The sequence below is a fragment of the Meriones unguiculatus genome, chromosome 6, assembly GCF_030254825.1.
Source record: "Meriones unguiculatus strain TT.TT164.6M chromosome 6, Bangor_MerUng_6.1, whole genome shotgun sequence".
NCBI lineage: Eukaryota > Metazoa > Chordata > Mammalia > Rodentia > Muridae > Meriones > Meriones unguiculatus.
In genome coordinates this window covers 8,904,390-8,930,510 of record NC_083354.1, presented here as the reverse complement: position 1 = coordinate 8,930,510, position 26,121 = coordinate 8,904,390, and the positions used below count along the sequence as shown (strand labels likewise).

The 26,121-nt window shown below is 37.1% G+C and overlaps 1 protein-coding gene across 5 annotated transcripts in view; it reads left to right on the top strand.

Annotated features, from left to right (window-relative positions):
- The window catches only part of Senp6 (SUMO specific peptidase 6), an 87,381-nt gene that overhangs the window by 34,051 nt on the left and 27,209 nt on the right, over positions 1-26,121 (top strand). For 4 of the 5 annotated variants that reach the window (XM_060384700.1, XM_060384699.1, XM_060384702.1 and 1 more), the window contains 8 exons: positions 1,190-1,260; positions 5,754-5,896; positions 10,944-11,331; positions 12,923-13,149; positions 19,088-19,252; positions 21,354-21,387; positions 21,726-21,920; positions 24,220-24,446. In XM_060384700.1, coding sequence (XP_060240683.1) covers positions 1,190-1,260; positions 5,754-5,896; positions 10,944-11,331; positions 12,923-13,149; positions 19,088-19,252; positions 21,354-21,387; positions 21,726-21,920; positions 24,220-24,446 — 1,450 coding nt within the window. Of the gene's footprint in view, positions 1-1,189; positions 1,261-1,975; positions 2,037-5,753; positions 5,897-10,943; positions 11,332-12,922; positions 13,150-19,087; positions 19,253-21,353; positions 21,388-21,725; positions 21,921-24,219; positions 24,447-26,121 lie in introns of those variants that run through there. The other variant, XM_060384703.1, reaches the window with a different exon arrangement.

Here is a 26,121-nt window from a genome sequence, read left to right as displayed (position 1 = left end):
TAAAAAACTATTGAACACTCGTGTGAACATTTGTAAATAGTATAGCTTCTTTAGTTTTCTGCTATTATAAAATGAGTATTTTTAGACACTCGGGGTTGGAAAATATCTGTTATACCTCTTGAGTTAGTACTTCTTTTTCCTTCTGTGGTGCTTTTCACTTGATACTAGCTATAGAACACGTTTGTTTTTTGTTTTGTTTTGTTTTCTCAAGATTAGTATACTTGGACTTAGATAGATATACTACTAGGGTACTTACTTAATGAAGTTATGTGTATTAAAGGTTGTAGGTTGAACCAGGTGTGGTGGCCTATGATTGCACTCCCAGCACCAAGGCAGGAGGATTGTATGTTTGAAGCCAGCCTGTGCTATATTATGAGACCCCCTCTAAAGTAATGATAACTAACTGCATATTAAGTTTGACAGTAGTTTAATATTTTTAGACAAGTATATTTCCAGCCATAATGTCTTATGACAAGATAAAAACAAGACATCACTGTTCTAAAATTGATGGATTTGTTTGAAATATATTTTGTACTGATATTAGCATTGTATTCAAGACCAATTTTATTGAATATTCTTTTTTTCTTCAATAGTCACTTTATACATTGAATAATTTTTAAATAAAAACATTTATGCAAAAAACAAAAATTGGGTTGTACTCATTTTGGTAATTTATTCAAACTGATATGTGACAAGTTTTAATGTGAATTTTATAAACTGGTTAAAAAGCAATTTCAAGAGACAAGGTCTAGATTTTACATTTGAGGAATAATGGAAGGAAGTTAAACATAGTGCCTAGAATCCTAGCTCCCTGAGGCTTAGACAGGAGGGTCTCTTGCATATGACAATTTGTGATCATAAATGAGGCATTTCTTCTAAAAATAAATAAATAAATAAATAAATAAAGATTCAGTTAAACAAATGACTGCTTTGAAAACTGATAACTTGAATATACTTACTAAATGTGTGCGCCAACAGCCTGCTGTTGTGGCTCTGGTAGGGTGACGGATTAAGTGAGGTACCACCACTGGTCTCTAGCTGTAGCATTATTTTCCTAATGCAGTTTTATAGCATCAATTTTTAACTGGACCAGCTATGGCATAAATATATTGTAAGTGGTCCCTTGACTTTGTTGTTTTGAAAACGTTGTTTCCTATTTGAATGAAATCATACACATTTCCTTTTGTAGGAAAGAATACCCACCTCATGTCCACAAAGTTGAAAAAAACCCTGTAATGTTAACTCATGGCCAAGGTGGAGGTAAGTGTATAGTTTTGTTTGTTAACCTGTGAAGAGTTTTGAATGACTGCATGAAAAGTACAAATAGAGAGAATATAGATTCTAGCTTTAGAATCAGTATCAGGCATACTTGAAATCATGTTGAAAACCATACTTTATAACATATTTAAGATTTTTTTTTTTTAAACTGTGGCCTTATTGTCAGGATGGTTGTACAATCAGAGGAGTACAGTTTGAAATCTTTGGATTGTATTTATGTTTTTGTTAAAGATCCAAGTATTAATTATAGATTAGCTGTAGCTTTAAAATAGTTTTATATTAGATCAGTTTTGTATTAATGCAGAACTAACATGTATAGAATGCATTTCAATATCAAATGGTTTTCTTTTTGTAAAACAAGTGATTTGAATTTATTTTTAATGGGTATCGAGGGTTGCATGCCATGGGCCATGTGTGGAGGTAGAAGACCACTTCTCCTCCCTTTACCTGCTGAGGCAGTTTGTTTTGTTGTTTCTGCCACACTGCTCCAGGACAGCTAGCCCTGAGCTCTGAGGCAACTCCTTCCCACTCATCGTCGCTTAGAGTGCTGGTGGGATGCATACTTACAGATGCTCACTCTCAACTCAGCTTTTCTTTTATATACGTCCTGGGATAGAACTCTAGTGGTTGAGCTTGTACTGCAAATGCTTTTACTCTCTGAGCCATCTTGCCAGCCCAGGATTATTATTTCTCTATTGCAGGCTGTCTTTGAACTTAAATCCTCCTTCTTTAACCTCTGGGGTGGAAGGAACCTAAAGGTGTGTGCTGCTCAGCCCAATCTGGAATGGATGGATTGATTGATTGATTATTTATTTATTTATTTATTTATTTATTCATTCATTTGCTTTTTTGTTTATTAGGTTTATATTTGTTAGTTTTAACCTTGCTGTACATGTATCTGTGTTGGTTGTATGCATGTATACAGCTGCCCATGGAGGCCAGAAACTTCTGATCCTTCTAGAACTGGAGTTACAGGAAGTTGTGAGCTGCCTAATATGGGTGCTGGGAACTTAGCTTGGTCCTTTTCAAAAGCACTCTCTACAGATCCTGTAATAGCTTTCTTAACATGTGTCTTTCTTGTTTACAGACAAGTCTTTGCTTCTTTTTAAACATGATAGTTCCTAGTTCCAAATGCATTAAATTATACCACTTTTTTGTAAGTAAAAATTTTCATGCTCAGTTTCGTCACTTCTCATTATCTTGTATTACTCATTTCAAATTTGAATTATTATACTTTGCAGTGCATAGTTATGTTAATAGATTAAGTTTAGCAATAACGGCCACCTTTTTCAGTGTCCATTCTGTTACACTTTTATTCTTCATTGAACACTGACTCTAAATTATATTTGTGATGTACTTAGGTCCTATGTCTTATGAAAGAGTCCTCTAAATTCAGATTTTATACCTGCATTTTATACAGAAGAGCAACGGTGCCATAGAAGCACTGAACTGTTTGCCCAGGCTTATAAAGCAAGCAGTGGCAGAGATGACCTGAAACCCAGGTCTGTTTAATGCCAAATCTCTTGATTAGTACAGAGTTACTACTTTGATCTTCTAATATTCCCAATTGACAAATACATTCCAGAAAGGCTAAGTGATGAGACCTACTATCATTATATGTCATTTAGCCAGCCTGTTAGAATACTTACAGTTTAGTCAACCATATTAATTAATATTCAAGAGTATTCATTCAGCCAGGCTTTGCAGTACATGCCTTGTATTGTAATCCTTTTGTTATAGAGTAGTTTCTCTGGGGTTTCAAATTAGTTTTTCCTTGGGACTTAGTGAAGTTCTCTTTGAGGTACTGCAGAACTCCTGTTTCTCCTCAGTTTTTCACTGTCTGATTTTATTATTTTTGTGTAGTTGTTGTTTGTTTGTTTTTGAGACAGGGTTTCTCTATGTAACAGAGCTCTGGCTGTCCTGGACTCACTTTGTAGATAAGGCTGCTCTTGAACTCAGCCATCCACCTGCCTCTGTTTCCCTGAGTGCTGGGATTAAAGGTGGGGGGAGGGGTGTTGAACTTTTTAGACAGCCTCATATAGCTCAGCTTCAAACTGTGTATGTCAAATTCTGGTTTCAAATTCCTACCTCTCTTCCTACACTCTGGGGTACTTAGATTACAGAATTGTATCACCACCCGTAGCTTTGTTAGTAGGTCCTAATAAATCTGTTCTTCATTCATACAACAATACTTCATTCATTCAATCAATACTGCTTGATTTTGTCTAATGGTAATATTTTGTTTTCATTTATTTTGCATTTATTTTTCTGCAGGAAAGTTATACACTCTTTTACATTTGTAAGTTCTTATAAGATTTAGTGGATATTTGTTTATAAGAAAAGGATTTTTCCTTTATGTTCATTATTGAGTTTAGTTAAAAAAAAAAAAAAACTGAGTAGAACCTGGTGTCACAAGCCTTTAATCCTACTACTTGGGAGACAGAGGCAGGCAGATCTCTGTGAGCTCAAGGCCAGCCTGGTCTACAGAATGAGTTCCAAGTCAACCAGGGCTGCATAGTGAGGCAAAATAAAATAAAATGAATCTGAAGCAACAGTTTAGTTAAAGAAACTAAGGGTTTTCTTTGTGATATTCTCTGTGTTGCCTAGTCTGGTCTGTTTACTCCTGGGCCCAATTTCCCTGCCTTAGCCTTTCAAGTACTCAGAACCCTTAGACTATTTTGCTGTTAACTAAATTCACAAGAAAGTTGTTGTGTTCTAGACACCTGTGTTTATGTACTTTCTGATTTTAAAAATGTTGTCTATGTTCTTTTATATTCAGAGTGGGATAGTATAACTCTTAGTGATCATTTGTTTAGAGATTGCAAAGTAAACTACCCCTTAAAAACTGCTAACATCTGGATGCTCTAGACTAGCGTGTTTCTCTGTGGAACCTCAAGCGTAAAACCTTGATAAAATTTTTTTTTTCTTAAGTCTTTCATGTCCTTAGGTTGTAGGCTAAGTCTTCAGGTTTTAACTTTACACGTGGCTTTATCTCTATAATGTAAAGGGGTAAATCATTTTCAAAGGTGACTTAGCAACATCTACCATCTCCTCCCCTAAATTCCTCTGCCTCCCAAGTACTATGATTTAAGGCTTGCACCAGGACACCTTGCTACTTTCATCCTTAAATTTGTCATACCATTTTGTCTTCATGTAGTTCATTATCTGGTAAATACTTGTCCAGTTTTTGTCTTTTGTGGTTTCTGGGTGTTAGAAAAATATATGACTAGCTGGGTGTAGGGGAGCATATGGGAGGCAGAGGCAGGCGGATCTCTGAGTTCAAGGCTAACTGGTCTACAAAGGGAGTCTACAGCAGCCAGAGTTTGTTAGAGAACCCTGTCTTGAAAAAAACAAAGAAACAAAACTACTAAAACCTGATTTCTCTCAGCATATTGGCAACAGTAGATCAGTACAAATAAGTATTTTTTTTTTTTATTAAATGAGTGGTAATAGAAGTATAGATTGCTCATGGAAACTACAGATTGATTAATTGATCAGGGTGGGACAAAGGCTTCTTAGCAACTAAGGGTTTGCATTCATCAGATAGATTGGGTAGAATTTTCTTGTATGGAGAGTAACATATGGAAGAGAATACTCTGGAGAAATGAACCTCTGTGAAATGAAATACAGAATCAAGACTGGTGTGACCAGGGGCCACATGATGTTTGGAGTCAAAAGAGAAAAGGAAGTTGGACATGGTGGTGTGTAGCTGTGCTAGCACTTGGGATCCAGAAGCAGGAGGAAGCTCACAACTTTAAGGCCAGCCTGGACTACATAGTGAGTTCATACCAACCTGGTTAACATAAAGACAATTCTCCTATGTTTCTAGGGGGAAATACACACACACACACACACACACACACACACACACACACACACACTTCACCTGAGTAGGTTCAGGGTTAGTTTAATATGACTTTTTCCAAACCCTTGTACCAAATGTTTGAATTTCTTTATTTCCTTACTACTAATCTAAGAACAGAGCTAACTTGGAAGGAAAGGGGCATGTGTATTGTTCAGTGTGGTGTTTCTGTTGCCTTATTGCTCAACTGAATAAAACATTGCCATACTAATTAAGTAGTCTGCCATGTGGAAAGCCCGAGAAGGGAAAAACAGGTAAGAGTAGCTTGGACATTATTACTGCCTTAATCTTAAAGGTCTTGATTTTTTGTTTTTGTTTTTCACATGTATTTAGCATGTGCACACATGTGTGTACACTGGTTGTTAGTGAACAACATGGAAGTTCTCTTCTTCTGTCATGTGAATCCTGAGAAATAAATTCATGTTGTCAGTATTGGGGGCAAGCACCCCTGTCCACTACCCAACTGGTTATTCTTTACCATGCATGTTTATACACTGTCCCATCTTAACTAAAAATTAAAATTTGATAGTATGGACTTTAACAATTCTATAGCAAAGATCATAAAGAATTTATTAAATTTAAATTTAGTGCTTTTCACACCCGCTTCCTTTAGGCCATATAGTGAAGAAAACGGAAGACTCGGAATCGTATATCGAGCCTGAAATGAAGAGGAAAGCACAGCAGAAACGGCACTGTACTACGTACCAGCTATCTCCTCTGACCCCCGCCTCAAAGAAGTGTTTGACCCATCTAGAGGTAGGTGGAGAAGTTGCTCTTCTTAGTGATCACATAGTATTTTTATTCCTATTTTAAAGTCTGATTTTATAACTGGTGGGGGCAGTCACATGCATACCATGGTGTAGGTGTAGGTCTGTGAACAAGCCTTTGCTAGTTGGTTCTTTCATGCTGGATCCCCAGGATCAGACTCAGGCTGTCAGGCATGCAGGCTTTACTTGCAGAGCCTCTCAGCAGCTCATTCACAGGATCTTTATTTCTCATTACATCCTAGGTGATCTTTCATCTTAGGACCCAAAGAAACCTAGAAAAGTTATTTAATGTTTTTAAAGTTATTTAAAGTTATTAAATGTTTCTGGCTTAAATAGACCATTTTCCTACTTGTCCCAAAATACAGATTTTATTTTTCTGTAAAGAATTTATCAGTGCTTCCCTGTAACACAGTCTAGATAATTGTACTCAGCCAAAAACTAAGGAGACAAAATATATATATTTTTTTTAATATGTGGTTTTATTTGGTTGATTTTTGCTTTGGGAGACGAGGTCTCTCTTAATACCAGCTGATATGAAACTCGCCTTGTAGCCCAGGGTAACCTCCGATTCATTACAGTCTTTTAGCCTTGGCTTTCAAGTTGTTGATTACAGGCATGAGGTATAATATATATCTATTAAGTTTTTAAAAAATAGGGTGGGAGAAATGCCCCAGTTAGTAATTTCCCAAACAAGCCTGAGGACCTGAGTTCAAATCTTCAGAGCCAGGTATGATGGTCATACATGTATTACCAGTCCATTTTAGGTGAGATGGGAGGCAGAGACAGGAAAATTCAGTGTCAAAACAAGATGCTTTGTCTCAAAGTAGGAAGGAAGGGCTGAAACTCAAGCTTGTCCTCTGACCTGTTTATATTCATTCTTTTTACTTCCCTTACCCCCTCTCTCTCTTTTCACATCTCTCTCTTTTCTCTCTTTCATCTTTCTCCCCCGACTCCTCCTTCTCTCTCTCCCTCTCACTTCTTGCTTCTCTCTTTGCCCAAAAAAAGAAAAAGATTAATTAAAAAAATATTAGTTTGGGTCTAGAGAGATGGCTCAGTGGTTAAGAGTACATAGTGCTCTCACAGAGGACCTGAGATTAGTTTTAAGCACCAAATCAGGCAGCTCACAAGCACCTGAAACTCCAGAAGAAAATCTGATGTTTTCTTCTGGGCCTTACAGGAGCCTACACTCACACATGCACATACTGCCCCAACAAGCACATAATTTAGAAAGAAAGTAAACCTTACAGGAAATACTGATTTTTAAGCTTACTATTCGTTCCACAAAATTCAGTCCTTGTTTTTCTTTCCGTCAATCTAGGACTTTGGCATGCTGGGCAAGTACCTGATCACTGACTTACATCCTCATTCAGATTTCACGTAAACAGTGATTTTCAGTGGGTTTATGGTTCGTTTCAGGATCATGTGTTGCATTTATTTAGAGTATTTCCATCTGGAATAATTCCATCAATTTCTTTTTTGTTTGTTTGAAACAGGGTCTTACTCTGTAGCTCTGGCTGCTCTGCAACTCACTGTGTAGACCAGGCTGTCCTGGAACTCAGAGATGCACCTAATTTTGCCTCCTGAGTGCTGGGTTTAACAGTGTCCACCATTTCTCCCAGCAATTCTAGTAATTTCTTTCTTTTTTTCTTTAGTTTTACATTTAAAAAGAAAAAAGAAAAAGGACATTGCTTTATTTCTGCTAGCAGGAGTGGACTGCAGGTGTGCTAGGCTTAGTGCAGGTGTGGATGGGGGAAGAGGTAAGAGGCCTGATAATGGAATAGCAAGTGCTTTCTCTTCAGCCCTTATTTAGTTAATAGAATCATTGTGAGCACATGTGCTCTTATTTTACTTGAATCTTTAATTTTCATATATTTGCAAACACACGTGATACCTACTATTGTTTGTGGGTCATCCCTTCAAGCTGGTCCCTGTTGCTTGACATAACCACCATCATTCTTTCGGTCTCCATTACTTTGTGTAACATGACGGTTTAGACATACTTGTGTTTTTAACCTCTCACCCAAGAGTCATAAATCTCTCTAGGAGTCATTGTTCCCTTCACATGTCAGGAAGATATTTATTTGGGTACTAATTATAGTCATTGATACTGAGTTTCTATTTATATTCCCTACCCTTAGACAGGGCTAGGAAATACACATGTGTGTAGTTGACCCTGAGTTCATTTCAGTGTTTATCTTTTTGCCCTCTGTAGGATTGTAATTCTTTTTGGCCAAAGAACTCTGACTCCCATCATCCTTGTTGGATTTATGCATTTGCTCAATTTTCCCCTAATAACCTGTTTGCCAGGTTGACTCAGGCCATGCTGGTGTGTCCTAAAAGAAGAAAAAGAGCTGGGGAGTGGGGAGGAATGAGGAAAGCTCCTTCTCATCACAGCATCCTTCCTCCCTGGGCTACCGGTTCAAAGCCTCAGAACTTCTTCAGGACTGCTTTATGCCTAAAGGCCTTCTTTGACTCCACTTCTGTGCCAGTTGATCCTATTTTCTCTTAGAAAAAAATTATACACAGTCTCTTTGTAGTCTTTAATATGAAAACAAGGTTAGTGGTTTATCTTTCCATTTAAGACTGTAAGACTCAACACTGCACTACTTTTAAGAAAACAGAATCATTGAATTTAATGTAGCGAAACATCTTTTGGATACATAAAAATCACATATTCTGAGACCGGTTTTTAAAAAATATTTATTTTTATATATGAGTGCTCTGTCTGCATGTACACCTGCATTCCAGAAGAGGGCAACAGGTTCCAGTATAGATGGTTGTAAACCACCATATGGTTGTTGGGAATTGAACTAGTGACCTCTGGAAGAGCAGTGAGTACTCTTAACTGCTAAGCCATTTCTCCAGCCCCAACAGGCTTGTTTTTATTAAGGTCTTTCATGTAGACAGCCTTTGACATAGTGTACAACATTCAATTTGTAGTGTTTTCTTGTTGTAGTTTTGAGGATCAAACTTCATGCTTAAAGGACCTTACCAAAAGGCACTCTCCTAACCCTATAATTTGAAGTTATTTAACTTGGTGATTTTTTTTCTGACCAAATTGTTGGGAGCTGAGCCCTGGGACCCTCCCTGAGAGAAGCCTTTAAATCCTTTACAAAAGCGGCTTCTTTAGACAAAGAATGACCCATCTTTATAGGACGGAAATGTAAAATAGAAACTCACCAGGCGTTGCCGCTCCTCAGGTGCTGAAGCGGGAGCCTCAGAAACTGCATTGATCAAGGTCTTTACTCCGGGGGTCCGTCCAACTTGACCCGTACTTCGAGCCCCACGTTGGGCGCCACTCTGTCCCGTCCCGCGGGACTTAGTTATTCGTGGGGGCGAAGGGGGTCAATCCTGGAAAAGATGGGCGAGAGAGAGAAAGGACACAAGCAGACGGTTGCTTGCCGGTCAAGTGTCAGCTTTATTGAGCTTCAGTGTTTCTTTTAAAGCACGGTTCTGGCAGGGCGGGGGAGAGGGGCGAGAAAAGGGAAATAGTAGTGGAAAAATACCAAGGCCCTTGGTGGGAGGTCCCCAAGATTGAGAAGGTGGGGTAAAGGGTCACAAGGCCCAAAGATAACATCTGCGGTCATAGATGTGTCCCGAAGCAAACAGTTTCGGGAACAATGGGTCTTAAGAAACTATGGCCTGCTGAAGTCCGGTGCTTATCTGGCAGGCCAGGCCCTCAGGGAGGGTCCCAGGGCTCAGCTCCCAACACCAAATGAGACAAAAATAGGATTTAATCAATTTTTTTCAGCAAGAAATTATAATTAACAAAATTTTAACTTTATGTGAATAAAGTGAATTTTTACTTTGAGCTGTACATATTTATAATTACGTCACTCATCAGCAGAAAGAGGCAAGAGGATTGCCAAGTACAGGATCAGTCTGATCTACACAGTGATTTCCAGGACAACTAGTGCTTTATAGTAAAACCTTTTCTCAGAAAATCAATAATAGTGAAGGAAGGGAGGGAACGTTGCATACACCTTAGAGAAACTAAGCATTTTGTTTCGAGGTTCACTTGAGTTTGAGTTTTTATGGTGCTGGAGATATAAACCAAAGCTTAGCTTTATCCCCAGCTTCATAAATTTGCAGCTGGGGAGGTGTATGTGCATCCATGTCTGCCTGCCTGCCTGTTTTCACTTTGTAGCCCAGACCAGCCTTAAACTCTACTCTTCCTTTCTCAGATTTGAAAGTGCTGTGCTTTCAGTGTATGTCACTATTTCTTGCATTAAATTCTTTTTTTTTTTTATGTTCATTTTAAACTTAATTATGTATCTTTGTCTGTGTATATGAACTTTTGAGTCGGGTGCCCTCAGGGGCCAGAGGTGTCAGATCCTGGAGTTTGATAGGCTGTTTTGAGCTACAGGGAACTGAGATCAGGGCCTCTACAAGAGCAGGATGTTATCTTACCCACCGAACCATGGTTTGAAATTCTTTATATCTAATTTTTATCATTAAAACTTCAAAGTCTGATTCAGCTAATGGATTGTATTTTGTTTCTAATTGCTACAATTAATTTTATGATATGTGTGTTGTAGCTGATGAAAGGTGAGGATACACTTACCATGTTTTACTATCATTTTTCTAGAAAGAATACCTGGAATTGCTCTTTTCCCAAGCATTTTTAATTTAAATATGTTTTGTTTACCTTTATTGTAGGTGATAAAGTTGAAGCCAAGTACTTGGTGTGTTTCACATTTATTTTTATTTTGCTCATGTGCTTGTAGTACTGAGAATCACACCTAAGCTCCATTATATGCAACACAGTGCCTCTACCATTCCCAGCCCTTTCTCTTTTGATTTTTAAGGTTAAAAATCAGCTTATCATAGCTAAATGCTAGGTTGGATGGCCTTGAGGCTTTTCTAGCATTCTGATGCTGACCCCAAATATAGACTGATTTACTCGGGGTCTTAGGGAGCCAATGATGGTGACGATAGGAAAACAGAGACTTCATTTTGAGACTTTTAAAAGGAGCTTTTTGATGCTAACGTAAAATACCAAAGTCTTTTCTATGTTTTGTTTTTGGGGACATAAGGTTTCTGAGCCGCGTGAATGTTGCCCAAAATGTGGAAAAGAAAAAGAAAATCAGACCAAATGTCAAAGTTGTGGTATTGTTTTTCATAATGATTTGCAAAGAAATTACCGACAAGCTATAACTCTGAATGAAACTACTGGACCATTGCTAAGAACTTCAATTCATCAGAACTCTGGAGGACAGAAGTCACAAAACACAGGATTGACAGTTAAAAAGTTTTATGGGAACAGTATAGAAAAAATTCCAGTTGATATTTTGGTGACCTGTGATGCTAGCAGACATAATTACATACAGACGAATGGGAAAGTAATTTTACCTGGAGGAAAAATACCTAAAATCACAAACCCGAAAGAACGAAAGATAAGCATGTCAGACCTAAACGATCCAAGTAAGTATCCTCTTCTTGTTTCCTCCCTTCCTTCCTGAAATTCAAAAACACTTAGCATATCAGTTTTTTCTTACAACAATTCTGTGAAATAGATACCATTGTTGTCTCTGATTTCATAGAGGAGAGAAATTGAATTAAATAACCAGTTTTGAAAATAATAAAAGGCCAGTGTTTATTGTGAAGCTAGATACCAAAATCAAAGAGATAAATGGATATTTTTGTAGTGATGGCCCTCTGGGCTTGTATATTACTCAGTATTAACTGAACATGCATGTGTGGGGTACTGAAAAGAAAACTGCCCCTGTGAATTCACACAGCATGCCTTCTTTACCCACCTCCCTGTTATCAAGGTTACTTACAGAAGTAAGTAGTTCACAGGCAGCTGTATTACCAGAATGTCTTTATCCAACTTTTTACTTTTATGCAGGAGCACTTTAAAGATTATGTATTAAACTAGGGTATTTTAAAACTTTTTTTTTTCTTTCCTGTATGAAGCACAGTTTTGGGTTCTGGAATATAAAATTGATCAAGATATTTCCCAGCTCTTACAAGTAACGTTTTACAACAAAGAATGATTCAACATTGAAATCAATAAGTAACTGGCTGTCTGTGTTTACATTAGTTTAGATTGTTCATCAAAAAGTGATTTTTAGGCTAGTATTTTATGACAAAACATGAAGAGTATTAAAGATAGAGTAGTTGACAGAAATTCCTGCTGGTGTCCCTGGAATGAGGAATTGGGGTATACTCAGTATAGTGTGGGTGGCACCAGGGTTATGATAATGAGCACAACATCTAAGAGCAACTTGTCATTATAATTGTCTTCATGTTTATAAAGCAAGATTTATTGAACATTATTGGTATAGTCTCTCCTCAGGACCATTACAATTTTAGTGCTTTAGTTACAATTTTAGTGCTTCATATTGAAGGCAGAAGTATTTGGCCACATATTCTAAATGTATATTATTTTGGATATAATTTGTATATTTTCAAATAATACATTGTAAGTGAAATAGACCTATGGATAATTCTTGTGAGTTACTGATGTAGATGTGTGGTTCAGCAGTAACTATATCATGTGTTATTTTCCTTTTGGTAGTACTGGAGAATTGAACCCAGGGACTCATGCATGCTAAGCTAGTGCTCTATTACTGACCTGTATCTCCAACCCTGGTAGTAGTAGCTATAGAAGCTCTAAGCCTGAAGAGTAAATTTCATATTTGTCTAATAGTTTTGAAATTGTTATAAATCATTTGCCTATTTTTAACATTTTAGGAGAGACATCAGACTTATCTATACATTAATTTTATTTACTTATTCACCTATTTATGCTTTTGTTTGAATATGAGTCAGTTCTTGCTTTCCAACTCTATGTGAATTCCAGTGATTAAACTCAGGCTGCTGGGCTTGTGCAGCTAACGATTTTACATACTCATCCATCTCAAGAGCTTCTCCATTTGCTTTTATTGATCTGATATAGAGAAAATCTAAGACAAATTTGGTATATTTCTCAGTTAAATTTTTAAATGACAAATGAAATGTAAATGTAAATTTTTTTAATGTAAGTGTTGGATTTTCTTTATGATTTTAGTCATTTTGTCCAGTGATGATGACGATGATGACAGGACTAATAGACGAGAGAGCATATCCCCGCAGCCTGCTGACTCAGCATGTTCTTCCCCAGCACCATCTACTGGAAAAGTAGAAGCTGCACTAAATGCAAATACATGCCGAGCAGAGCAAGAACCTAGGAGCAGTTCAGCAGATTCAGAGTTAAATACGGTTGTCATCCCAAGAAAATCAAGAATGAAGGACCAGGTATGTTCAGATTAAGGTCTTTCCTTTGGTGCTACCTGTGTTTTGGAAGAGTAATTTGTTAGTGACAGTAGGGGAAGATGACTTATTCATTAACCCATGCTCAAATACTGTTAAAAGATTATCTTAGAAGACCATTGAACTATATACAAAAATAAATTATAGTTCAACTAAAGGCTTAAGTGTAAGAATCCAAGAAGAAAAAAGGCAGTATTATTCTTAACAAAGGTTTTTTTTTTTCCAAGATGTCTGCAACCAGAAATTTTTAAATTTCAGTTTTGTAAAATTTGAAATATTTTCCTATATATAATTAGGTATATGGAGCTAGGAACTAAGTCTAAAAGGAAATTACTTTTATTTGTCACAATATACAGATAACCTTGAGGTAAGTTTTATATAGTAGTTTTAGTTTACTTGTATTCTCTTCTAAAATTTCTTACTTTTATTTATTCATGTGTAGGCACATGCACATGAATGCAGGTACCAGCAAAAAGACCACAGACATCATATCTTTTGGAGTTGGAATTGCAAGTAGTTGTGAGCCATCTGATGTGGGTGCTGAGAACTAAAATTGGCTCCTCTGGAAGAGCAGAATGTGCCTTTAACCAGAGAGCCATCTCTCCAGTACCTCATTTGCCTTTTTATTGGAAGCCCATCTCTTGTTCAGGTGTGCAGTGTTAGTGCTCAGGAAGGTTCAGAGTTGGGAGTGGTTCAGACTTTAGGGATGTTTAATTGTGCGTGCGTGTGTGTGTGTGTGTGTGTGTGTGTGTGTGTGCGTGTGTGTGTGTGCGCGCGCATGTGTATGTGTGTGTATATACATTTCTTAGAAAACCTAACAGGCTAGAAGTTATTTAATTTCAGTGTTTGTCACCATAGTATATAATTATATCTTAGCATATTTTGTAATTTGCTTAAAATTTCCAGAATATTCAGATGAAAAAAAAAAGATAGTGATGTAAATAAAAAGATTCAGAGAGAGATTTATTAGGCAAATGACATACAATATTGTAATATACTAAATGTTATAAAAGTGAGTGAATAGGGCAGGTGAGATGGCTTTACAAGTAAAAGTGCTTGTTAACAAGCTGATAGAGTAATTTCAATTTCCAGAATCTATATGATGGAGAGAATAAAACCAACTCCTACAAATTGTCCTCTGACTTGCATGTGCATTGGTATTTTGTGTGTACCCCACCAACAAAATAAATAAATGTTTAAAAAAATAAATAACTAAGACTGAGGATTAAAATATAAAACAGAATAAAAGACCAGATGTATCCAGCTTTTTGACATTGTAAGGTGGCGGTCACTATAAGGTGATGCCCATTGTAAAGTAAATACAGAGTTCATGCTGGAGACTCAAGCAGTTGAATTATTATTATTATTGTTTTAAATCTCACAGTGTCTTAAGTAAGTTAGTGATTGTGTTCATAGCTGTTGTTGGCTACATATAGCCATCAGAGCATAAGTTGGACATGCTGTCAGATGTAAACTACAACTAACTTTTATAAGTTAGGGCTGGAAACTTATAAAAATTATAAGTTAGGGCTGGAAAGATGGTTCAGTTGTTAAGAGCACTGGCTGCTCTTCCAGAGGATCTGGGTTCAATTCCCAGCAACCACATGGTGGCTCACAACCATCTATAATGAGATCTGGTGTCCCCTTCTTGTATATAGGCACACATGCAGGAGGAATACTGTATAAATAATAAATTAATAAATAAATCTTTAAAAAATTATGTTAGTAAGGAAGTACTTGCTAAAGAAAATGAAATATAACTATTTACTAAGTAGACTTTTTAAAATTACTACAAAGTAGTATGCTTTCCTGGTAAGAATCCAAGGTAGGGGAGGGTTCATTTCTGTTTTGGCAATAGAAAGGAAAGCTTTGGCTCTTGAGGAAAGCAGTCAATATTTAAATTAAAAAAAAACAAAAACAACTAACATATCTTAAAATTTTTAATATATGTCATTTGACCATATAGAATCCTTCTCAAAAGAATTCTTTCCTCTTTCCCAAGATGTGAAGTTTTTATACAAACAAGATTGTTAACTGAGCATTGTGCCTCACGGCTGCAAACCCTAACACTTGGTAAGCCAAAGCAAGAGGACCGCTGCATGTTTGAGAATATTCTGGGATAGAGTGAGTTCTCTGCCAACCTGGCCTATGAAGTGAAACCCTGTCTCTGCAAACAAACAAACAGATAGAAGCCAAGCAACAGCAAGACACCATTAGTAATGGGAAAAATTTACTGTTCGCTAATACGTAGATGGCTGGACCAATGCCACCAATTGAAGACAAAAATTCAAGCTAAATCAATATATATTACTCTTTAGAGTATCTAACAAGATACAGGAATACATGAATTTATAAAATGAACATGTTTTGCAGAATGAACATTTTTTTTTTAAAGAGGGGAAAAAAACCAGAGCCTTAAGAAATGAGAAACAACTCAAAAATTACTTTTTATAATATTAGTGCATTTCCAAGCATAACACAAGCAAAATAAGTAGCGGAATTATAGGTACATTTTACTGAAAAGAGATCCAAATCAGTGTATAAAACATGAACATGGTTTGATAGGTTAGTGTAAGGGATATAGTGTCAGTTGGTTCTTTATGTATTTGTAATTTCTTACAGTCAGAAAGAAATTAAAGGACCAATTGGGGAGATAGCGCTGTCTTTTGACATGCCTGCCACACAGTCAGAAGACCTGAGTGCAATCTTTAGCACCCATGTAGACAGTCAAGTGTGGATTGTAATCCAGCACTGTAGAGGCGGGCACAGGTGCATTCCTGGGCTTGCTAGTCAGTCAGCCTTAGCCAGTCAGAGAACCCTGAGGTCCTAGTGAGACCCCCGACACACAAGTACTTGGGCATTGAAAATGCATAATATAGGAAAGGTGGTCAATTGTACTAATTTTTTAAAGGTTTTTATTTTTATCTTTAAATTTATTTTTTATAATTTATTCACTTTACATCCCTACATTGTAGCTCTCTCTCCCTTGTCTCCTCCCAGTCCCTCCCTCCCTTCCTCTTTTCCCCCGGGATCCCTCTAGTCCTCAGAAAGGGGGAGCCCTTCTCCCCTACCAACTGACCCCAGCCTCTCAAGTCTCATTAGGACTGCCCGCATCCTCTTTGTCTGTGGCCTGGCAAGGTCTCCCCTTGAGGGGGAAGTGATCAAAGAGCAGGCAACAGAGTTCAGAACCCACATGGAGACTGAGCTGCCTTTTGGCTACATCTGTGCAGAGGTTCCAGGTCCTCTCCATACATGATCCTTGGTTGGTGTATCAGTCTGCAGGCCATACTGGGCCCATATTTGGCCAAAAGTTTTTTTTAACTGTCCTAGTGCTTCAGATGTGGTTGCAAAGATGTATGTAAATTGGTATAACTTCACTGGAGGACTGTTGTGCAATAATTGCATATAGGAACCAGACTTTAGAAATGCTTATTGGAGAGAATTTGTTATGGGGATAGACTGGGATTATGTACAGCAGAGAAGAGTTCAGTAAAATGAATTAGATTTTCGTGTGAAAGGAGTGTTCAGGTTTTTGATGGGACACTGACCAGAAGGCTTCTGTTTCTCATTTTGGTGGTGCTCTGTAGCAGGGTGTCAATCTTTCAGGTGCCTTCCTTTTAGGATTCTACTGGGAACAGCACTTAAATTTATCTATCATCAGTGAACAGAATAGCTTTCGTTTGGAAAGTGACTGTAAACCAAGCCAAAACAAACATGTCCAACATGTTCTTTTAAAAATGTCTTTGTGACCTTTTAACAATTTAGGAAAATACTCAAAACAAACAGTTGCTTAGCTTGAAAAATCAGTGTATAAAATCATAGCCGTATGTTGTAGTCTATGTTTTCTTGGAGGGTTCTGGAGTGACAGCTCTCTGACACAGAGTCTCACTTTACAGCCCCATCAGCCCTCAGACTCAGTGGATAGCACAGGCTGGCCTTAAGTTCGCAGATATACCTGTGCCTTAGCTTCCCCAGGGCTGAGGTTACAGATGTGGAAGAGGCCTGGCTCAGGCTCACTTTGGTTAAGGTAATTATCTCTAGTTCCATCGTGATAGTGCAGATGACAGGATATCCTATTTTTATATGTCTGAGAAGTATTTCAGTGTGTCTGTGTAGCGTAATTTTATCTCATCCATCAGTTGAAGTGCACTTAAGTTGTTTTTCTTGTAGTTCTGTAACAACCAGGGAGTAGATATGTCTCTTTGGCTGTTTTCAGATACTTTCCTTAGTAGCATTATTTTTGTTCTATTTTTAATTTTTTAAAAATCTCTATCGTGTTTCAGTAATTTACAGTGTCCCTTTTGTCTCCATCCTTGCTATCATTTGTCCATCTTTCTGATGATGTTTTGAGATAACTTCACAGTGGTTGTGATTTGCATTTCCCTTGTGATTAGTGGTGCTGATCACGATTTTCCTGTGCCCGTTAGCCATTTGTGTGCCTTCTTTTTCGGAACTATCTATTTACATCTGTTGTCTCTGTTTCTGTTTGTTTGTTTTGCGATAGAATCTCATTTAGTCTGGGCTGGCCTTGAACTTCCTATGTAGCTAAGGATGACTTTGAGCTCTTGTTCTTCCTGCCTCTATCTCCCTCATGCCAGCTAACCCAGTTTTTGATTAATTGGGTTGTGTCAGTGTTCACTGTTGAATTCTTTATGTAGTCAAGATATTAACCCTTTGTTAGGTATGTAGTTTGTAATTTTTTTTCTCATTTTTGTGGGCCTTTTGTGTGTGTGTGCTTTCAGTGTCTTGTATAAAAAGTCCATTGCCATTTCATCATTTGGAAATCTCTCCCTGTGTTTGTTTGTACATGTTTTATAGTTTTTAGATTGTTCATTATGTCTTTAATTCATTTAGAGATGATTTTAAAAGTCTGAAGTGCTCCAAAGAGCAAAACTTTTCTTAGGTAGTTTTGGATTTGGGATAGAGATTATCAATGAGCAGCTCATAAAATATTTGTAAACATTCAAAATCAGAAATATTTCTGATATCATAATTCAGATAAGGTATGTACAGCTTATAAACACAATTAAATTTTATTGAAATTATAAACATAAAATACCGTTTGTTACCATTTGCATTTGTGAGTATAAAATAATTCAGTCATTTATTAAACATTTATTTACTTAATATGGGGGGGTGCATATTCCACAAAGCAAGTGTGAGTCAGAGGACAACTGACAGAGTTTTTTACTTCATCTATTTAAGTTGTGGGGGTTGAACTCAGGTCACCAGGCTATCTTTACTTGTTGAGTCATGTCACTGGTTCTAGACCAAGTAATTGATCTGTGTGAATATATAAAATACCCCTTTTAAATATTAATATTCTCCTGCATACTTGCTTTCGAAAAAAAACGTAAAGCACGTCTTAAGTTCAACCACTGTCACTCATCACTAGTATCCATCTATCAAGCCTGCATCAGTCACCTCTACTCTGCTCTGGGAATATTACTCTTCTGAAGAGACTCTTTTTTTTCTTCCCCATGGCAGGGTTTCTTTGTATTGCCTTGGCTATTCTGGAATTCACTCTAGACCAGGCTGGCCTTGAATCTAGAGATCTTCCTCTCTCTGCCTTCCAATTGCTGGGCTTAAAGGAATGTGCCACTACCACCTGACAAATAGAGACATTCTTAGTCTTTTCATTTTAGGAAATAGAAGCATATGTAATCTACTGATTTTTGCAAAATCATTAGTTGGTATTTTGGCTGTGATTTGAACATAGCCAGCATAATTTTTGAGTTTCAGTCATGATCATTGTGCTTGAATTTACCTTATAAAAAGCTATAATTTCTGTTTCCTTCCATGTTGAGATAGGACACTCAGTTTATGTAATGACATTTCTCATATTGGGTCTTTGTGTGTGTGTGGTTGGTTTGCAGCCTTGTTATAGTTCCTTACTATGTGAAAATTTTCTTTTTCTTTTCAGCTTGGCAATGCCATCAGCACACCTCTAAAGCGTCGTAAAATAAACACTCATGGAACTTTAATTCACACTATGTCTTTAAGCTGCCCAAACTATGGAAGTGTCATTTTAAACTGCCGCAGTATACGAGTTGGAACACTCTTCCGACTGTTGGCAGAGCCTGTAATTGTAAGTACTTTCCTAAATTGGCCTTACTTGGTAAGAAGAATCAGATGCCACTGACCGTGTTTTTAAAGTTCATTAAGTCATTGAAGTTAATTGAATATTAAAATCATTTAAAGATTTCAGATTGCTTTAAGAATAAATAATCCATTAAAAACTGGTGGATCTGAAGATATAATGTAAAATTAAAAGTATGTTAGATTACTGTAGGAGATGCATGTGATGCTCATACTTACAGTTCATTTCTGTCATTTAGTATTTTATTATAATGTTGGGTACCCCTATTCCAAAATTTCAAAATTCTCTGAAGTCTGAACCTTTGATCACTGACAGGAACTTAAAGGTTTTGTATTGCTGTATATGGGGTATATTATATACTCTAAGCCAGATAAACTGGTGTGTACTCCCAGTTATTTTGGAGGCTGGTATATCAGGATCACCAGGAAGTTGGGCGTGGTGGCATGGTTATAAGCAAACAAACAAAACAAACCAGCTTGGATACTAAATGAGAGGCACATTCCTCAGTATAAAAAAAAAAAAAGGAAGTTGAGTTGGTTTTAGGGATGGAGGTTAGTGATAGACCTTACGCTTAGCATCCTCAACACCTTGATTGCAGTCCTCATCATTGATTGGGAGAAATGAGTAGCGTTTTGCATTTTGGAGAATTTAATTTTTTCCGTTTTCATATCAGGGATGTTTAAACACTAAAGTCTAAGTAAATATTCCACATGAATGTCTTCAAAATTTGAACCCCGTTTAGTCCTCATTTTAGGATTTTGGATAGGGAGCACTTGATGTCTTTACTGTCCATGTATCTGTTCACTACTGTTCACATTAATACTTCTTCCTCTTAGTCTATGCCGCCTTTTGATTCTCTTCTCAAAAAATGAGAGAGACTTGATTTGGGCTTATTAATTAGGCATAATGTTAAGTTGATATAATTGAAACATTGAAATAATTAGAAAGTTAGACCATTTTGAAACCACCAATAAATGATTCAGGGAAAGAGTTGTGAGTGAACAATGGAAACAGTGCCAGAGTCTTGCAGTCACTGCTGAGGCAGGTGGTGAGGAGCAGACAGCTGGCTTGCAGGGCGGTGTGTGGGTGTCAGCCCATGGTCCTCCAGCCTGGAGGAGATGAGGAAATACCCTCTGGGAGTTTGTGTGTTTGTACGAGTTAAATCTCATGAAAACCCATGTCATGCAGAATAGAGAGGCAGGTTGGTAGTGTAGAGTATACACAGTTGGAATGAGCTATTTAATACTGATAGAGTAGTGACGTTACGACAGGTAAAAAATTAAAAGTTAAAACAAGTATTGATGGACAATTGTTTTACATATAAACTGTATGTTGAAGTTTATCTTGATCTCTTTGATATGCTGATAATGTTTTAATTGTGTAGGAAAATGTTTTTGTTTTTAAAATACTTCATGCTGAAGGATTTGGGTATGAAGTAATGACTGCTGCCTGCTTTGTGACTTTTTTTTTAAGTAAAAATGACAATGTATACAGTAATTATGGCGGTGGAGAGATGGCTCAATGGTTAAGCACACTGTCTGCTCTTCCAAAGGAACCTGGTTCAATTCCCAGCACCCACATAGCAGCTCACAACTGTCTATAATGCCAATTCCAAGGGATCTGATTCCTTCTCACTAATATGCACATACAAATTAAATAAATTATTTTTAAAAAAGTAATCTAGTAGGTGTTTGAAACTATTAAGTTATTATAAAATGTAATATAAAATGTTAAATGCCATTTATTTATAAATAACAAATAATATAAACAATAACACATATAATAAAATAATGATAAATATGTTAAGTGAAAATGATATAATAAAAATAATAAATAGAAAATATTAATCTAGGAAAGGGGAGTTTAGGTAGGTATCCATTGTATTATATCAGCTTCTCTTTAATAAAAATTTAAAATATCTGAGTTTTTTGTGTGTGGGGGGGGATGGATATTTCATCTTAGATTTAAGCACACACTATGTGGCTCAGCTTTTCTGCCCTTTGTATATAGACTATTTATGCCATGTAGAGTATGTAGAACAAAATTTCAAGTCTATCGTCAATACTAATTTGCTGTTTTGTTTTTAAAGTTTTCTTTAGACTCAATCAAGATACATCTAGGTGGTAAGCTATTTTTTTGTCTGTTCATTCACTAAAGCTTTGTCTAAATTGATCCTTTTTATAGTAATAAATACTTGTAAAACTCCTATTAATTAGTTAATACAGCTCATAAAGGGCTTCATATAATTTCATTCTGCAATGTAATGAAGCCTAATACTTTAGAATCATGTTTTTAGAAACATTTTTAATTGGAAAAATATGTTTTATAAATGTAGTTCTTAAGAATAGTATGGTAATGGTATAGAGTATGGTAAATAATTAATTTTAAGCTTGTATTTTCTACATTTTTGGTTTGGAAGCTTAAAAATTTACTCCTTTTTTATTTCTCTTTGTCTCTCTAGGACCAGAAGGTGATCCTTTAGAGATTATTTTAAATACCTCTGATCTAATTAAATGTGAATGGTGTAATGTCCGGAAGTTACCAGTAGTGTTTCTCCAGGCGATCCCAGCAGTGTATCAGAAGCTGAGCATGCAGCTGCACATGAGTAAAGAAGATAAAGTTTGGAATGATTGTAAAGGAATCAACAGGTTAACGAGTAAGTTTGTAGACAGATTGCAGTTAAGACAGAAGGTCTGCTGGATAGCAGATGGGGGGGTTAGAAAGTGGAAGGTTTTATCAGTGCATCATGAGAAGTTGAAGCAGTGGCTTGCAGGTCAGTCAGCACCTGCTCCATTTGGTAGAATGTAACTTACTTACCATGTGAAATGGGTACAACAGCCTCTGAGGAAAGGCCCATAGATAGTAGAAGGGTTGAAGATAAAACCTGGGTTTACCCATTAGAAAGTTCACAAGTTGGGTTAAAACTCAAAGTATCTGAAGTCTGTAACAGTAAGTAAAAAGAATTTAGCTGATGTGACTGCTGAGTGCAATCTGTCTGAGGAGCAGGAACTAGGAAAATTTGAAGTACACAGAAAAAGTCTTTATTCTTTAAGTAGTTGTGCTTCTTCACTTTGTGCCGTCATAGCACAGCTGTTCATGTAATCAGTACATTGGGGCTGGAGAGATGGCTCAGTGGTCAAGAGCACTTACTGCTCCTGCACAGGATATGGGTTTCTTTTCCCAGCACCACATGGCAGTTCACAATTATCTGTAACTCCACTTCTAACAGGTGCAATGTCCTTTTCTGGTCCCCATGGGCACGAGGCACATAAGTCCTGCACTGACATACATGAAGGCAAACACACAGAATGAACATAATTTATTAAAAAATCAATACATTTTAGCATTAATTGCAGCTTCAGCTTAGCATCAAGTAAGTTCTAACATAGCTGTGAAAATTGACACATTAATGAGCATCAGCTTTGTAGGTCTATTATCTGGAGATAATACTGTGAGCTTAGCATTTTCCTAACTGTGCCTGGCAGAAATGCTAGTTGATCAATAGTTAAGATTATTAATTAGTTTTGATCCTTTTGGAAAGGTGGTTCTCAAGCTTCCTAATGCTGCTATCCTTTGACACAGTAATTTATGTTATGGTGACCCCAACCGTAAAGTTGTTACTACGTTATAACTGTAATTTTGCTACTGTTAGAAATCACAATGTAAATATCTGATATGAAGGATATCTGATACTCAACCCCTGTGGAGGTTGCAATCCACGGGTTGAAAATCACTATTTTAGAAGAAGTAGATTGTTTATGTTTTTTAATAGCTTTATTAATGAACTACTATTAGATCTGGTTTTTTGTTGTGATAACTTTGGTAACATTTCCAGGTAACACTGACCATTTTCCAATATGTATTGTGTGTCCCCTTTGTACCAGACACTGTTCTGGATGTGTATTCCAGAACTTGTAATCAGCTGAGAAATAATTGGTTGTTACTCTTCTTATCTTTGTGTGCAGGGGTGTGTGTGTGTGTGTGTGTGTGTGTGTGTGTGTGTGTGTGTGTGTGTGCATGCACAGATACGGAAGCCCAAGGTCAACCTCAGGTATTGTCCAGCTTTTTGAGACAGGGTTTTTCACTTCCCTGAGACTAACCACGTCAGCTAGACTTGCAGTAATGCAAACCAGGGATCTGCCTGTCTCCATTTCCCAGCCATGGGATTATAAGCATGAGCTACCATGCCCAGCTTTTTTTTTTTATTATTATTAATTACAATTTATTCACTTTGTATCCACCCTGTAGTTCCCTTCCTCCTTCTTCCCCAATACCACCCTCCCTCCCCCTTCTTCACACATGCCCCTCCCAAGTCCACTGGTAGGGGAGGTCTTCTTTTCCTTCCTTCTGATTCTAGTCTGTCAGATCTCATTAGGAGTAGCTACAGTGTCTTCCTCTGTGGCCTGGTAAGGCTGCTCCCCCCTCAGGATGAGGTGATCAGAGAGCAGGCCAATCAGTTCATGTCAGAGACAGTCCCTATTCCCATTACTATGCAACCCACTTGGACACTGAACTGCCATGGGCAGCATCTGTGCAGGGGTTCTAGGTTATCTCCATGAATCATGCTCAGCTTGTTTTTGTGGGTTCAGAGAAACAAATTGAGGTTCTTTCTCATGCTTGGGTGGCAAGTACTTTACTGACTAAATTGTTTCCCCAGGCCTCTGGTCGGCCTTATGTGGGTGCCGGAATTGAACTCAGGACATCTGCAAGAATAGCCAGTGTTCTTAGCCTCTGAGCCGTCTTCTTACCTACCTTCCCCCCTTTAAGAGTGTTTCCATATTCACTGTGTAGCCCATGCTTTCCACAAACTTTGGCAACCATCCTGCCTTCACTTTGTAAATGCTGGGAATTAAAGGTACAAGTCACCATATCTATCACTTGTTTTTATGTTTTAAAATTGTCTATTTACTTACTTTATTATTTCAGCCTAATAGTTATAATTATTTTCTTTACAGGTTTAGAAGAACAGTACATTATTTTAATTTTTCAAACTGGCCTTGATCATCAGGCAGATGTGGTCTTTGAAAGTATCATTACTGAAATTGGTATAAAGAATAATGTTTCCAACTTTTTTGCAAAAATTCCTTTTGAAGAAGCCAATAGCAGACTCGTTGCCTGTACAAAAAGCTATGAAGAGAGCATCAAAGGAAACTGTGTGCAAAAAGAGAACAAAGTGAAAACTGTAATTATATTTAAAAATCTTACAGTAATTTAATAGTGGGTAATTCTGTTTGTTTTTTGTCATTCTGGAGATCAAACCCAGGGCTTCTGCATATACTAGGTAGATACCTTGCCACTGAGACACACACTCAATAACAACGAGCAATTTTAAAACAAAGTGCTTTAATATTGCTTACTTTTCTGTTAGATTTAAAAATTAAAGAAATTTGAAACAAATTTGAAGTTTGAAACAAAAAATGTGTGATACAAGTTTTGGGAGATCTTTTAGTTCTTTTCACACTGTTCTTTTCTTTCTCTCCCATCTCTCTCTTTACACTGTATTCTGAGCATACAGATACCAACACTACTCACTGAAATAGATTTTTACGCAGTGTTTTGGTGCTGAAGTTTAGGTCCCTTGTGCATAATACACATTTCTTTTAACATAGTTGACAGCATTTGCAGTAAAGAATACACCCTGACTTTGTCAACGTCTGCAAATGTCAAAAGGTTAGGTCACTCTGAAGCTGCAGGAACCATAACCTACAGGAGTGCCGTACCATTTCTACAGCAGGTCAGTTTTGGTAGTTTTGAGTTTTGAGGTTTTGCTTAGTTTATTAGAAATAAATCTCTCAACCTGCTACAGACTTAGAACTGTGGACTATTCGAGGTATAATTTGATGGCTTTGTTTTTCTCAGGGTCTTGCTTTATAAACTGATGGCAAAATGGCAATCCTACCTGTGTGTCTTACACATGTGTCCATCACACCCAGATGGAAAGTTTTGTCTGTTTGCTTTAGTTTCTTTTTGTTCCTATTGTTGATTTATTTTTTTAAATGGGTGCTACTGTAGCTCTGGCTAGCCTCAAACTCAAATCTGCCTACTTCCCAACCCCACTTCAAGGGCTTGGATTAAAAGTTTGTATCATTGTTCCAGCAAACTTTTCTTTTTAATGTTTTCCTGATCAACTATTTTTCATTTCAAGTGAGCTGTATATTCAGTCCCAAGATAGTCTTGATAGCTGAACTAGACCTCATAAATGTAGTGGGAGCTAATGAAGGGGAGAAGAGGAAATTCTGCCTGTTGCAGAGATTAAAAAAAAAAAAAAAAAGCAGGTGGAATGGACTTAGGGTTCCCTCTTACAAGTGTTCACTTCCCTGAACTGTATGTTTTTAGCACCTCTACTTCCCGCAGACTGCCTTGCCTTTGAACTAAGGAAGGTTTCCTATGCTACCATAAAAAAATAAAATAAAATAAAAGCACAACAACAGCTTTGAGATTTGCTTTATTTTAGCCATTCTTCACATCTTACCAGTCTGATTCCACATGAATAATTGAAATAAGAAATGGGGAAAATCATTATTATGTATTGTCTGGAAGCTACTAGTGAATGTAGCCCTATTTCATAGTGTTTTGTTGCTTCTCATTTTTAGGCACTGTCCATACAGGAGATTGTTATTTTCAGTCTTTAGAGTTCAACACACACACACACACACACACACACACACATATAGAGAGAGAGAGGCAGGGTTTTGCTGTGTAGCCCTGGCTGTCCTTAAACTCACTGTGGAGACCAGGCTGTCTAAACCCTCCAGTTAACGCCTTCCTGTGTCTCCTGAGTGCTTAGGTTATATGTGTGCATGTTCCATGAAAATGCCTTTTCTGCCTTGTACTGCTTGCTCATTTTATTGAAGTAA